This window comes from Mus musculus, chromosome 11, assembly GCF_000001635.26.
Source record: "Mus musculus strain C57BL/6J chromosome 11, GRCm38.p6 C57BL/6J".
In the NCBI taxonomy this organism is placed as follows: Eukaryota; Metazoa; Chordata; class Mammalia; order Rodentia; family Muridae; genus Mus; species Mus musculus.
Window position 1 is genome coordinate 83,472,261 of NC_000077.6, and position 13,930 is coordinate 83,486,190.

Here is a 13,930-nt window from a genome sequence, read left to right on the forward strand (position 1 = left end):
TCTCGAGTTTTCCAAGCCCTTTTCCCAACTGAGCTTACTCTACGGCTTTCCGGTAAAACCCCTTAGCAACAGGGTCTGGTTACCAGGCTTCAAAATTCCACCTTTGCCCTTGGTTAGCCTCAGGCTATCCGGCTGTATCCGCAACTGGGGGAAACTATTTCATCAGTCTGTTGTGCGAATTAAATGAGATGATGTAAGGCGCTGACAATTTAAGAGTTAGCTGTTACAGAGGACTAAGAAAGATCCATTCCCGTGTCTCCTTATTCCCGGAGCCAGTTATGCGCGTGACTTAGACTGAAGTCACATTTTTGTTCTGGTCTCACTTCGATTTTTTTATTGGACAAGGTGGTTATAACAGCCCCGGAGGCGATCAGGTATGGAGCTTGTCACGACTTTCGTTCCGCTCGCTGCCCAGACTCGGGACGCCCCCAAGTGGTTCAAGTTCTGCAGCAAGAGCCCGAGCGAGGCCGACCACACCATTCCCGATTTTAAAGGAAGAATCGACTTTCCCAGGCATTAAGTTCTTATTTATAAAAGGGGAGCCTCGTCTTTCGCTTCATAGCTTCAAAGTCTACCAGACCCGGTAAAACTAGAACTGGGGTTGTGAATGGGGCGGAGCGAGCTGGCTCGCTTTCCTCCCCTAGCCCCAGGAGGGCATTGGTACTTTCCTCTCTCAATTCCCTCTCAATAATGGTACGGTCGCGGAGGGGAGATCCGGGAGGACTCTAAGGCTCGGCGGAACGGAGTGGCGTGGAATCACCCCTCCGGCTTCGGCGCAGTGGTATCGCCTGCCGCGCGCTGATTGGCTGCCGAGGGCCCGCAGTCGGCCTCAGCCCGCCGCGCCGCCCTCAGAGCAGCTCCAGCAGCCGCGCCGCCTGGCTTTTCGTTTTCCTTGTTCTCCGCGGGCCGTGGCGGGGCTCCGCGCCGCGGCTGTTAGTCATGTCGGGTAGGTGACTCCGTCAGCGAGCAGCGGCAGCGGCGAGAAGGGGTCCGGTGGGTTCTGGCCGTCTTCCCGCCCACCGGAGGGCCGCGAGGGAAAGACTCCGGCCTGAGGGAGGCTGGGGTGGGGGGAGGGAGGGGGGCGGCCGCGTCGCCGCCATGTTGGACCGGAGGCACGCACGCTCCCAACGCTCCCTGGCTACAAATCACGGCGGGAGCGCCCCGGAGCTCTTTTGATCCTGCCCTTGGAACCTGGGGAGATGAGCAGCTCCCCGGGGAGGGTGTGTGTGAGTTGGGGGGGGGGCGGAGGCCCGTCTACGCCATCGTAAGGGCGGGGGGAGCCGAGATCTGAGCATCAGCCTGAGGACTGGGGGCTTCGGGTCCTCCGCGCCGACTCAGATCTCTCAGCGAGGCCTCCGGCCGGTCGTCTCGCCACCTCGTTCCTCTGTTTCCCCATCCGAGAAGTGGAGCTGGGCCTTCCTGACTCACCCATTCATCAGGTGGGAGTCTTACGCTCTGGGAGCCCTTTTCGAAGCACTTTGCCTTACCCGAAGTCGCGCTACGGTCATTCCCTCTGCTGTAACCATTGGGGTTGCGGGGCGGTGTTTGTTTATTGGGCTTCACCTTTGTACTCCCTCCTCCACTTGTTAATCTCCTGAACTTAGAATTAAGCCTTGCCAGTTACTGACGAGCACTTTTAGGTCTTCGTGGCATTTCCCTTAAGACTTTAGAGACCAAGGACAGCGTCTTCCTCAAATTAGTATTTATAGAGGCCACTGCTGTGTGGAAGTGAGGCTTTCCCCCCTCCGGACAGGCAGTCTGGGTCCTGTTAAACCAGAACTTAAAAGTCCTCTGAATTCTAACAGTTCCAGTTGACCACATAAGGTCCTTTCTTTGGGCTACACTTACAGGTGGCAAAGACAGACCCAGAACGAGAGTTCTTTACTTCTGAGGAAAACATTGCCTAAAGCCATATGGCTGAGATGACATAATGACTTTGGTAGTTTTTCACCTACTTATGAGAGAAAGGATCTCATGAGGTATCCTTGGCTCAACTGGAACTCGATATGGAGTCCAGGCTGGCCCCAAACTCACAGATCCACCTAACCGCTGGCACTAAAGGTGTGCACCACTATGCTTGGAAGATTTGCCCTTTTATTAATTAATTGGCAATCCTTTTCTAAAGGTTTTCCCAGTCCACCTGGAGGGATGTGTATGATCAAATCTGCAATTGGAGAAGATTCAAAAGGAGCGAGAAAGACGGGACAGAGAATGATGGTCTTCCCTCAGATTAGCAATGATACTGAGGAGCTAGAAATCTCATCTTTTTGGGTAGGGTACCTGTATGGTGGAAAAAGCTAGGCTGAAGTGAAGTTAGCTCTTTTTAAATTCTGCTTTTTGTTCAAACAAGGGATTATTAGTTCCAGAGGAGAAATTGGCATATTTTTTCCAGGTAAAGGTCCAGAAAAGGATGTACAAGTGCATCCTTAGGAAGGGTATATGTAGGTTAACCGTGACTTAGAAAATTAAATAGCTCTCTTCATGTAGGAATTACCAAGATTCAGTGTAAGCAGTGCTCAGGGATTGTTTGGGACAGGATCTTCCAGTGTGTCCTAGGCTGGCTTTGAACTCATCATCTTTTAACAGCTTCCTGAGTGGCATTGCAAGCTTGCTACATTTGGTCCACACTGTTGGTTTTTTATTGTAATTATTTATATAAGACAATGACATTTTTATAGGACTGAGTAATTTCAATGAAAGATTTAAATTTAAAGGCTTAAGTTAGGATTTTTTTCTTACTGTTATATACAACTTAATATGTTTTGTGATGTATATGAAATACCTTGACTTTTGAATAAGTGACTTGTTTAATGTGTGTTAAATTAATACACTTAACAGAATAAATCCCCCCCTGTAAGTAACTAGTATTATTAATAAGCTACATCCTTTAAACATTCCAGACTACACTTAGAAATTTAATTGACTTATTTAGATGTTTGCTGTGGCAGAAAGACCCATGGTAAAAATGTAGAAGCCAGTGTGGTATGCATAGAGCTATTTTGGCAGTTAACTGATAGAGAGTATAGGTCTTGCAAATCTAAGGACAAGTGAATCCTTCACCTGTTAGCCAGATAATGAAAACTGAAATCCTTATAAATCTTGGTTTTACAGATTAATTATAGATTTGAAGGACTATCAGTGAAGGAATGAACAAAGGGAAAAGTCCTAGTGTGTGCAGTAACCAGGAAGCTTAGATACTGAGTAGACTCTTAAGAGTTCGTAATCTGGAACCTTTTACTTTTAGTACTCATTTAGCCTTTAGGAGACCACAAAATATTATAAAAATTTAAAAAGTCTGGGCTAATTAATGTTTTTGGGTTCCTGGTTGGAAATAAATGAAAAACTTACTGTTCTTATTTTTGAGACATGGTCTTACTAGCTCTCGATGGCCAGGAACTCACAGAAACACCTGCCTCATATGTGCCGGGCTTAAAGGTGTTCACCAAGCCTCAGTGAGTTGAAGTTTTTTGTTTTTTTTTTAAGGTTTATTTATTATTATTTGTAAGTACACTGTGAGGAATTCTCACAACCTAGGTCCAAAGAATCTGAGAGACTCAAATTTTTCAAAAGGTGAGTTCAAGGTAAATATTGAACTAGGAGCAGCTGTCAACGAGTCAAACGACAAACAGGATTAGGGAAAATGTTTTTAGGTTGAAGATTTAAAACAAAAACCAAACAAACCCCTCCCCAACAATATATTATATGGAAAGGCCACATAGATTTGAAAAAAAGGAACAAAATATAATTTTCTAAAATTTCATTAGCATGTGGGTGTGGGTGTGCTGTGGTGTACCTGTGAAAGCCAGGGCAACCTTAGGCGGTCTCTTTCACCATGCAGGTACCAGATGCTAGACTCAGGTTGTCAAGCTTATATCAGGTATCTTTACCTGATGAGCTGGCTCACTCTTCCCTTCCCCCAGATATAATTTACAAAAGTGGTAAGTGAAATAGCAAACTTAGGAGAATTTTAGATGTAGTTGCAGTCTGTCTCACAAAACTCAGAAGGGTAGAGAAGAAACTAAAATTTTGGTGGGTATTGTTGTACACACTTGTCACCAGTGCTCAGGGAGCTGAGTTGGGAAGAGTTCTAGTTTTAAACCAGCATGAGCTACATAGGAAACTCCTGTTTTTTGTTTTGTTTTTTTTAAGATTTATTTATTTCATTTATATGAGTACAATGTCACTGTCTTTATGTCTTCAGACACCAGAAGAGGGCATCGGATCCTATTACAGATGGTTGTGAGCCACCAGATGGTTGCTGGGAATTGAACTCAGGAACTCTGGAAGAGCAAGCAGCCAGTGCTTTTAACTGCTGAGCCATCTCTCCAGCCTGGAAACTCTTGTCTTTAAAAAGAAAAAAATCTAGAAAAGTTAAATTGTTCTTATTTTTGAGACATGGTCTCACTAGCTCTAGATGGCCAGGAACTCACAGAAACACCTGCCTCATGTGTGCCAGGCTTAAAGGTGTTCACCAAGCCTCAGTGAGTTGAAGTTTTTTTTTTTTTTTTAAGTTTATTTATTATTATTTGTAAGTACACTGTAGCGGTCTTCAGACACACCAGAAGAGAGTGTCAGATCTCATTATGGATGGTTGTGAGCCACCATGTGGTTGCTGGGATTTGAACTCAGGACCTTTGGAAGAGCAGTCAGTGCTCTTAACGGCTGAGCCATCTCTCCAGCCGAGTTGAAGTTTTTAATCAAGAATTAGTTCAAACATGATGCCTAGGAATAATTTCGAGCAATCTATGAAATTACAGATTATAAAATAATAACCCATAGAAAACAATTTTAGGAGGGGCCCTGGAGCTATGGCTACTGCTCTTGGCACAGAGAACCAGAGTTGGCTACCAGCACTAACATCTTACAGCCCACAGTTACCTGGAATCGCCAGCTTCAGTGCATCTTACATCTTCTCTCTTGCATGCATGTGTGCATACTTTTACACGGATGAAAACTAAAAATGTAAAAAGGTTTTAAGAGAATAAATAATGAGTTTAGTCGGAAAATAATGATCTTGATATCAGATAAATTCAAAGTCATACTGGTCTTTGCTAAAATAATTAATTTATAGAAAGGAAGAGGAGTAAAAATTGCAAGGATAATAAAGGCAAAAGCTTTGGTTGACATTAAGATAGTAAAGTATGTTTTAATGGAGGCTGGTAATTGTAAATTTTGCCAGGAAAAATGCAAAAATTTAGTTATGAGGCCACAGAAATAAAATATAAATAATAGTAAAATTGTGGATAAAGAAAATGTAATAGTAGGAAAGGAGTTAAAAGGAAAAGAAAACCTACGGTAGATAGAAAAATTCTAATTTAAGATGTTAGGTACATGTAAAAACAAAAACAATCCACTTACATCACAAAGGTGTTCATAATGTTAAAGTACCTAGATAAATGCTGTTCAGCAGTTGAGGACATTAAACACATGTTGGAGGGTAAGATGGAAAGAGTAACCAGGCAAACATCACCTAAAATGGAGTAGTGTGCGTGCAGCTAGTGTGTATGATAAAAGAAAATTCATAAGTCAGGATTTGTGGCTCATGCCTATAATTCCAGTGCTTGGATCACAGGTTGGACACACTTGGTTGTTTGTCTTAGAATCACTATTGCTGTGATGAAACATCAGGACTAAAGCAACTTGGGGAGTAAAGGGTTTGTTTGGCTTACACTTCCATTAATGTTCATTATGGGAAAAGTCAGGACAGGAACTCAAACACCAAGGAACTTGGAGACATAGCTAATGCAAAGGCTATGAATGGGTGCTGTTTACTTGCTTGCCTAGAATTCAGAACCACCAGCCCAGCAATGGTACCATCCACAAGGAGCTGGACTCTCCTCTATCAATCACTGATTACAAAAATGTCCTGCAGCTGAATCTTAAGGAGGCAGTTTTCTTAATTGAGGTTCCTTTCTGATGACTCTGTGTCAAGTTGACATAAAACTATCCAGGACAAATAACCCCTCATCAGTTTAACAGGCAAAACTGTTAAGCTACAACTTTTCTTGTTCATTCCTAAAATCACACAATAACATCATCACCATATAAAACATTTTACGGGCTGGTGAGATGGCTCAGTGGTTAAGAGCACCAGCTGCTCTTCCAAAGGTCCTGAGTTCAAATCCCAGCAACCACATGGTGGCTCACAACCATCTGTAACAAGATCTGACGCCCTCTTCTGGAGTGTCTGAAGACAGCTACAGTGTACTCACAAATAATAAAATAAATCTAAAAAAAATAAACATTTTACAAACTTTTAAAAAGTCCCAGTCTTTACAAATTCAGAGAGTTAAAATTTAGTATCTTTACAAATCTAACATCTCTTTTAAAACCTAAAATATCTTTAAAAAAATCTATTCTCTTAACTGGGCTCCTGTAAAAAGAAAGTATGTTAACTACTTTCTACAAGAGAAAGAACCAAGGCACAGTTACAGTCTGAATATAGCAAAACCAAACTCCAACTGAAATAACTCAGTATCCAGTGTCTTTGGTGTTTACTCATGATCTTCTTGACTCCTACAAAAGGCTTGGGTCAATTCTCTTGCTCTGTCCTCTGCAGCACACACAGCTTGTCTTCTAGGCTCCAGCTTCCTGGCTGCTGCTTATTCTTGTTGGTCATCCTGTGGTACTGGCATTTCAAATTCTGGGGCCTCACTGTATTAGGCTGCACCTTTACCAATATCCTCTCCTGCTCTCTGTTCATGGTGCCAAGCCTCGCTCTTCATGACCCCTTCATTCCTAGGGCTCCAACAGCTACTGAGGCTTCACCTGTGGCCTCATAGTGCCAAAGCCTCAGTTATTCTCCATGACTCCTTTATGCCTTAAAGACCAGTACCACCTGGAGACTTAAACAATACCAAATTTGGCTGCCAACACAAAAGATACAACCTAGCCACCTTTAGAACATCATTTCCCTGTGTTAACTCTCAGAAACCACCTCCTAGTTGGTCTTACAGTCACTTAGATTACATCATTTCTTAGATGATCAGCGTCATTGTCTCAGTAAAGCAATGGTTTACGTTATGGTTCTGGTCGTTTGTTAATCACTGCTGACTGTTTAGCCCCAGCTGACCAGAACCACAGATTCTTCACACAAAAGGCTCAGTAAAGTCTTTGCTCCTCCCAGGAACTTCCCAAGCCAGGCCTCCAAGATCTGCATTGCCCTCAACACAATTATTTTTCAAGCTCCTGCAAAAATGCTCAGTGAGCTCTTACATTCAATTTCTACTACTACTATTTTTTTTTAACTTCTTAACACTCTTTTCTACTCTAAAATTCCACCAAAGCCCTTCCTGTTCTTCCAAAAAGACACAGTCAAGCCTGTCACAGCAATACCCCACTGTCTTGTCTTAGGATTAGTATTGCTGTGTTGAAATACCATGTCCAAAGTTACATGGGGAAGGAGTATTTGGCTTATTTTTCCATATCTGCTCCTCATCGAATGAAGTCATGACAGGAACTCAACCAGGGCAGGCAACTTTTGGAGGCAGGATGAGGAGGCCATGGAAGGATGATGCTTTCTGGCTTGTTCCTCATGACTTGCTCAGCCTACTTTATAAAATCCAGGACTGCCCACCCACAGTGGGCTGGGCCCTTTCTTCAATTATCAATTTAAAAAAATGCCCTATAACTGGATCTTAGGGAGGCATTTAGCTCAATTGAGGTTTCCGCCTTCAGATGACTAGCTGGTGTCAAGTTGACATAAAATAGCCAGTACACTGGTACACTTTGGTAACTTAGAAGTACTTCTAAATAATGAACATGTCTAGGCACAAGGCTCAAGTGTCAGGTAATTTTAACAAGGACCTATTTGAGTTGCCCTAAATGGCCTTTATAAACCCCCTTTTAACTGAAAAAAAAAAAAACCGCACCTGCATTTTTATTATTGAAATTATTTTCTGGTAGTTATGTTTATTTGTATATCCCGAAATTTTAATTCAGCTGAAGTTGGATTTATAATTTCAGAGAACTAATTACTTAGGCTCACATTAAGTACATAAATATTAGATTTTAAGAGGTCATAAGATCTAAGTGCTATATAGTTAAATGGTTTTGTCTGAACCAGAAGGAAACATTGAGATATTAGAGGTCAGTGGAGGAATGAATGCATATATTCTCAAGTTGTTGCCTCCCTCCCCCAACTGTTTTGACTCTGATTTGGGTGACTTTCTTTTGCTATTTGATAGGTATCCTTATGTCCAGGTAGAGTCTTCCTGCACTGCGGTGCCCCCCCCCCCCCCATTTTCCTTTGGTTCTTACCAGTTGCAGAAATAGTGACATATTTAAGGTTAGTCCTGTGTCCCCCCCCCCCCCCCCTCCAGGTCTCCTTGTGTCCTTAATTTCATAGAAATAACTTATCAGATCTCATTTAATAGTCTTCAGGATTTTTAAAAGAAACGTCAGATTGGAGATATTCACAGAATGGTGGCAAACTTACGGTCACCTGCTTAACCAACCTGTAGTGTTATATGATAACTTGGTATTAATTGACTGAAAAGAGATGCTATTGTTTTCACTTGAATTGATCATTAAAGATTTTAGGATTAGTAAGGTTGGCCATATGATCAGTTTGACACTCCTGTTTTGTAGTTGTAATATTTTAGATAACATTTGTCTTACTTATAACAAATTAAAACTGTTCATTTGACATTGACTACACACCTAAAGGGTGGAGAGAGCCTCCTCAACAATTTTTGTTATGACTTATACTTTGAACTATGGAAAAAAGCTTATAGTCTTTCTTCTTCTGCCCTTTTCCTTTTTACTTGACATGTTTATTTAGGCAGGTATTTAATGTCATTAATTGGCTAATTAGTTGAAAACTTGGTAAAATCATTAGCTTTTCTTAGCAAGTCTCTGAAGACTTATTGATGCTGACAGCTACAGTAGACCCAATATAGAACAGTGTATGTGTTGATATGGTAGAGATAAGTGAGTGTGATTCTGTAGATTTATCATGTCAGAATGCATGTTTTTTCCTTTTCTGGCCCTGATTAGTTTAAACATAATTTTTGTTTTTATTAATGTAAAATAAAGAAAATACATATATGTAACTGGAACTTTTGAGGGGTGTGGATTGTATTTTCCTTTCAAGCAAGTCTCGCTGTAGTTCATCCAGCCTGGTCTGGAAGTCTGTATACGTATCCTAGGCTGGTCTTGAGCTTGTGGCAGTCCTTTTGCCTCAGTTTGCCAAGTGCATGAGCCACCACACATGGTTAAATTTTGTTTGTTTGTTTTGATTTTAAAGGATGAATTTTTACTGATTTCATATGTATTCCCCTTCTTGTGACCACTAGCACATCTTTTGGAACAGTGGTTTTTAATAGTGTTGTTACTTTTAAAAAAGTAGTTAACTTTTTAAAGAAAATACTGTGTAGATTTCCCCATGTACAGGTTATTTTATAGGTTTTCTTTTTTGTTTTGAGTGCGTGTGTGTGTGTTTTATTATTATTATTTTGAGACAAGGCCTCACTGCAGCTCTGGCTGGTCTTGAACTCAGAAATCTGCCTGCCTCTGCCTTCAGACTGCTGGAATTGAAGGTGTGTGCCACCAGTCCTGGCTTCTAGTTTTTCTTAATGTAATTTTTGATAGTTTCTAGCTGTATATTCATTTGTGTGAACTAAAGTTAGTCTTAGGGGAAAACATAATTTAAAATTCTTTTTATGTGTTTTAGATTCTGGAAGTTACAGTCAGTCTGGGGGTGAGCAGCAAAGGTAAAGTATACATGTTTTCATAATCTCATGAAAGACAAACTGAAAAAAAGATGATACAGTTTTCTCTCTGAAATTTGTTATTTATTTGGATGCATTAAGAGAATAAGGCTAGATGTAGTAGTTCAGGCTTGTAATCTTGCACTTAGGAGCTTAAGGTAGGATTGTTACAAATTTGAGGCCAGCCTGGGCTACATACAAAGATGGTATCTCTTTTTTAAAAGGGGGTGAGAGAAACTAATTATAACTTGTTAAATGGCGAGAGCTTGCCTTTATAAATAGGTGTCATGCAAACATTTCTTCCCCCCCCTTTTTAAATAGTTTGTTTGAATAATAAATACATCTTAAAAAAAGATAAAGACAGAAATCCTTGGTATTTTTTTTTCTTGAGCAATTTCTTGGAGAAATTAAGAGATTTTTCTTTTAAGAATTTAAAAAAAATAGTTATTTTTAAAGAATATATGTGTGTATGAGTACCAGTGCCTGTGGAGGCCAGAGATGTCAGATCCTCTGGAGATGGAGTTACAGATGATAATGATTTGTCTGATCAAAGTGCTGGGAGTTGAACCTAGGACTTCTGGAAGAGCAGGCAATGCTCTTAACCCCGAGACATCCCTTTGCCTACAGAATTTCTTAAAATTAGCATCAAACAAGTTCTTAGAGAAAATTTTAGTTTCTGATGATATAAAATATGCTTTGATTAAAAAAAAAAGTATGGGTGTTCAGTTTGCATGTATATCTGTGTTATGCGGTGCTCTTGGGAGCCAGAAGAGGGTGTTGGATCCTTTTGGGACTGGTGTTAGAGGTGGTTGTGAGTTAGTATAGGAATGCTGGGAATCAAACTCAGGACATCTGGTAGACCAGGAAGTGCTCCTAACTACTGAGCCATCCCTCAACAGCCCTTAGAGCAGATTTTCTTTTTTTTTAAATTAAAGCATCCATTTAACAATGAGGACAACTGAACCCTACCATCCTCTGTCAGTTGCCCTCCAATTGCAGTGGAACTTGAGCGAGCCAGAAATACCCAGAGCTAGAGCAGATTTTCTTAAACCACTATAATATAGTGCTTAGCAGTTCTCACGGTTCTAATATGCCCACAATGAAGTTTGTTTTTATGTCCAAATCATGGTAGGCTGTTCTTGCTTACCAAAAGTAACAACTTTTAACCTAACACTGCAGCTCTTTTTGGAGCCTCAAAATTAAGCCTCCAAATTAAGAAGCATATCAGAAAAAAAAATCGATGTGATTTTGTTCTTGTAAGATAGTATCTCGTAGTAAGTACTTGGCAAGTATTTATTGGTTGTATATTTAAAAGTTATGGATTCTGAAAAAAAAGTTGAGGAATTTTAATATTTGTTACCTCTTAAACCAAAAGATTTTATTTTGAGGTTATTTGGGGGGTATTAGAGCCATATATTCAGAGAGTTGGTTGTTAGTACTTGCATGATGCAATTTTAAAAATTTAAATCTTAGGAAGGTAGTAACATTCAGTCACATTTATCAGACTACATGTTGGTTTTGATACAATATAATTTCATTTGATACTGGTGCCGTGTGTGTGTGTGTGTGTGTGTGTGTGTGTGTGTGTGTGTGTGTGTGTGTGTGACTGTGCGTATACATATACACACACACACACATATACATACACAAATATATATATACACTTCTAATTACCGAGGCATTTAAGTTGGACTTTGTTCCATATTGTACCTGGGAAGTTGATGACATTCAACTGAAACAAGTAGTACAAAGAAATTAATCTGTTCAGATATAGCTAATTAGTATTGAAACGTTATATTTTTAAACAAGGTGTGCTAGCACATGCCTTTAACCCCAGTACTCAAGGACATCTCCGAGTTGGATGCCACTTTAGTCTACAAAGTGAGGACAGCCAAGGGTACACAGAGAAACCCTGCCTCAAAAAACAAGCAAAAAAAGTTATCTTTTTTTCTCCTTCAGATAATTACTATGGGTCTCTCCATGCAGCTTTTGGAAATAACACATTCTTAGAAATGTTCAGTTGTTTTTGTTTTGAGACAGGGTCTTACTGTGTAGCTTTGGATACTTGGAAATTGTTATGTAGACCAGGCTAGCCTTAAACTCATAAACATCTGCCTGATTCTGTCTTGTGAATGCTGGGATTAAAGACCTGGGTCACCATGTGGTTGTTAGAATGGTTATTTGTATAAACATTGTTTGCATTGTGCAAACAACTGTATACGTGATATTAAATAAAAACCTGTCTATGGAGTGATACTGTTCAGTGCCTTTCTCTGTTTTGTTATTTATTCCAAAGCATCATTTTCTTACTTTTGCAGCTCTGGTGAAATATTTGTGAGAAATTTTCACAGGAACGCTTTAGACATTGATGTTCAACAGGTCTGGGAATGACTTCATATATGTCTTTAGTTGTTGGTCATTCCTAATTCTACAGAATACCACAACAAGAGACATGTCTAAGAGACAGGCAGAATTGTCGTTTAAAAGTAAGCAGTCTTTTAACTCATTTATTTAAGTGCAACCAAATTTTTTTTTTAACCTTAAGGAAATGCAAGAATTAGTATCCAAAAAACAATTCAGATAAGGAAAACACTATGCTCTGTTGAAAGCAAGTTTTGTATTTAAGTTTTAAAATTTCTTAAAGCATATTTCTTTCAAGTATTACAATTTTCTTTTACAGTTATTCTTCTTATGGAAATCAAGGCAGTCAAGGCTATGGACAAACACCACAAGTATGTTAAAAATCAGTTGTCTTTATTTTATTTAATAAGTAATAACATTTATAAATAGTTATTTTTTCTAGTAAGTAATAAAGTTTGAGTGTTTACCTGAATTTCAGGGTTATTCTGGCTATGGGCAAACGACTGATTCTTCGTATGGACAAAACTATGGTGGTTACTCCGGTTATGGACAAAATCAATCAGGTTGGACTGGTTTGTTAAATTACTACTTTAGAGAGTCAGAAATCAGAGCCTTCACTAAATAGTATTCTTACTTAATTTTTAGGTTATTCACAGTCGTATGGTAGTTATGAGAATCAAAAGCAGAGTTCATATGGCCAGCAATCATACAATAACCAGGGACAACAAAACACGGAGTCATCAGGAGGGTAAGGAAACAGTGAACTATTGAAATTGTGTCAAGCATATTTGCCTTTTTAATTTCTAATTAATTATTTTGTGGTGCTGGTAGTAGAACCCAGGACTTTGGGTATGCTATGTAACTACTCTGAGCTATGTGCCCAAATCCTTTATTTTGCTTTTGAGCTACTTGCTGCACTTACCTTTAAAAGAGAATATATTTTTCCTTTATGAGTATTATGTGTGTATGTGTACCATGTATGTGCTTGGTGCCCACAGAGGCTAGAGGTGGAGAGTGGAGGCTAGAAGAAGGCATTGGATCTCCCAGAACTGGAGTTGCAGGTGTTTGTGAGCTACTGTCTGGATGTTGGGAATTAATTCTGGGTCCTCTGCAAAAACAAGTGTTCTTAAACACTGAGCCATCTTTCTAGCCCTCTCTCCCCTTTTTTATTTAAATTAGTATTTCACTATGTATCCATGGCTGGTCTAAAACACTGTGTAGGCCTCTATAAATGAAAATAACTAACTAGTAGTATTTCTTAATGGGGCTTTTATTGTGCTTTGTTTGATGGACTTATTCCACATTCCCTTATATAATTGATCCTCAGACACCACTATGAAACAGTATTAGTGGTAATTTCCATTTTATAGACATAATGAAGGTTAAAAGAATATTAGACTGAAGTCTCCAGTGGCTTCTGACTTCAGTGACAAGTATTTTACGTGAAATTTAAATGGCACTGGAGAAAGAGTTCTGAGGTCAAATTATTGATCTTACAGACAAGAGTGCTCTGAAAAGTAGAAAGAACATATAGAGGAATAATATCTGGAAACCATGCTGCATTAGGAAAAACACCAAGTCTTATTAATAAGTGTAATCCAACGGAAAGTGCTTTTATAAAGGCTATATATATTTGATAGCATGAAATACATGTAAAAGCAGAGAGAAATATCTTTGGTTTTGTTTTGTTTTTTTAATGTGTTTTTCAAAGAGACAGGGTTTCTCTGTGTATCCCTGACTGTCCTGGAACTTACTTTATAGACCAGGCTGGCCTCTAAGTAAGAGATCTGCTGGTCTCTGCCTCCTATTCCTCTGCTGAGATTAAAGGCATATACCACCATCACCTGGTGAAGAAATGC

The 13,930-nt window shown here is 39.7% G+C and overlaps 1 protein-coding gene across 8 annotated transcripts in view; it reads left to right on the forward strand.

Moving 5' to 3' along the window:
- The first annotated feature begins 812 nt into the window (after positions 1 to 812).
- Positions 813 to 13,930, forward strand: part of Taf15 (TATA-box binding protein associated factor 15) — a 33,671-nt gene continuing 20,553 nt past the window's right edge. For 3 of the 8 annotated variants that reach the window (XM_030246301.1, XM_030246302.1, XM_006534185.4), the window contains exons 1-5: positions 813 to 946; positions 9,674 to 9,713; positions 12,391 to 12,442; positions 12,550 to 12,634; positions 12,717 to 12,819. In XM_030246301.1, the coding sequence (XP_030102161.1) occupies positions 940 to 946; positions 9,674 to 9,713; positions 12,391 to 12,442; positions 12,550 to 12,634; positions 12,717 to 12,819 (287 nt within the window). In that variant the 5' untranslated portion in view covers positions 813 to 939. Of the gene's footprint in view, positions 1,440 to 9,673; positions 9,714 to 12,390; positions 12,443 to 12,549; positions 12,635 to 12,716; positions 12,820 to 13,930 lie in introns of all 8 variants that reach the window. The other 5 variants (XM_030246303.1, XM_006534187.4, XM_030246304.1 and 2 more) reach the window with 5 other exon arrangements.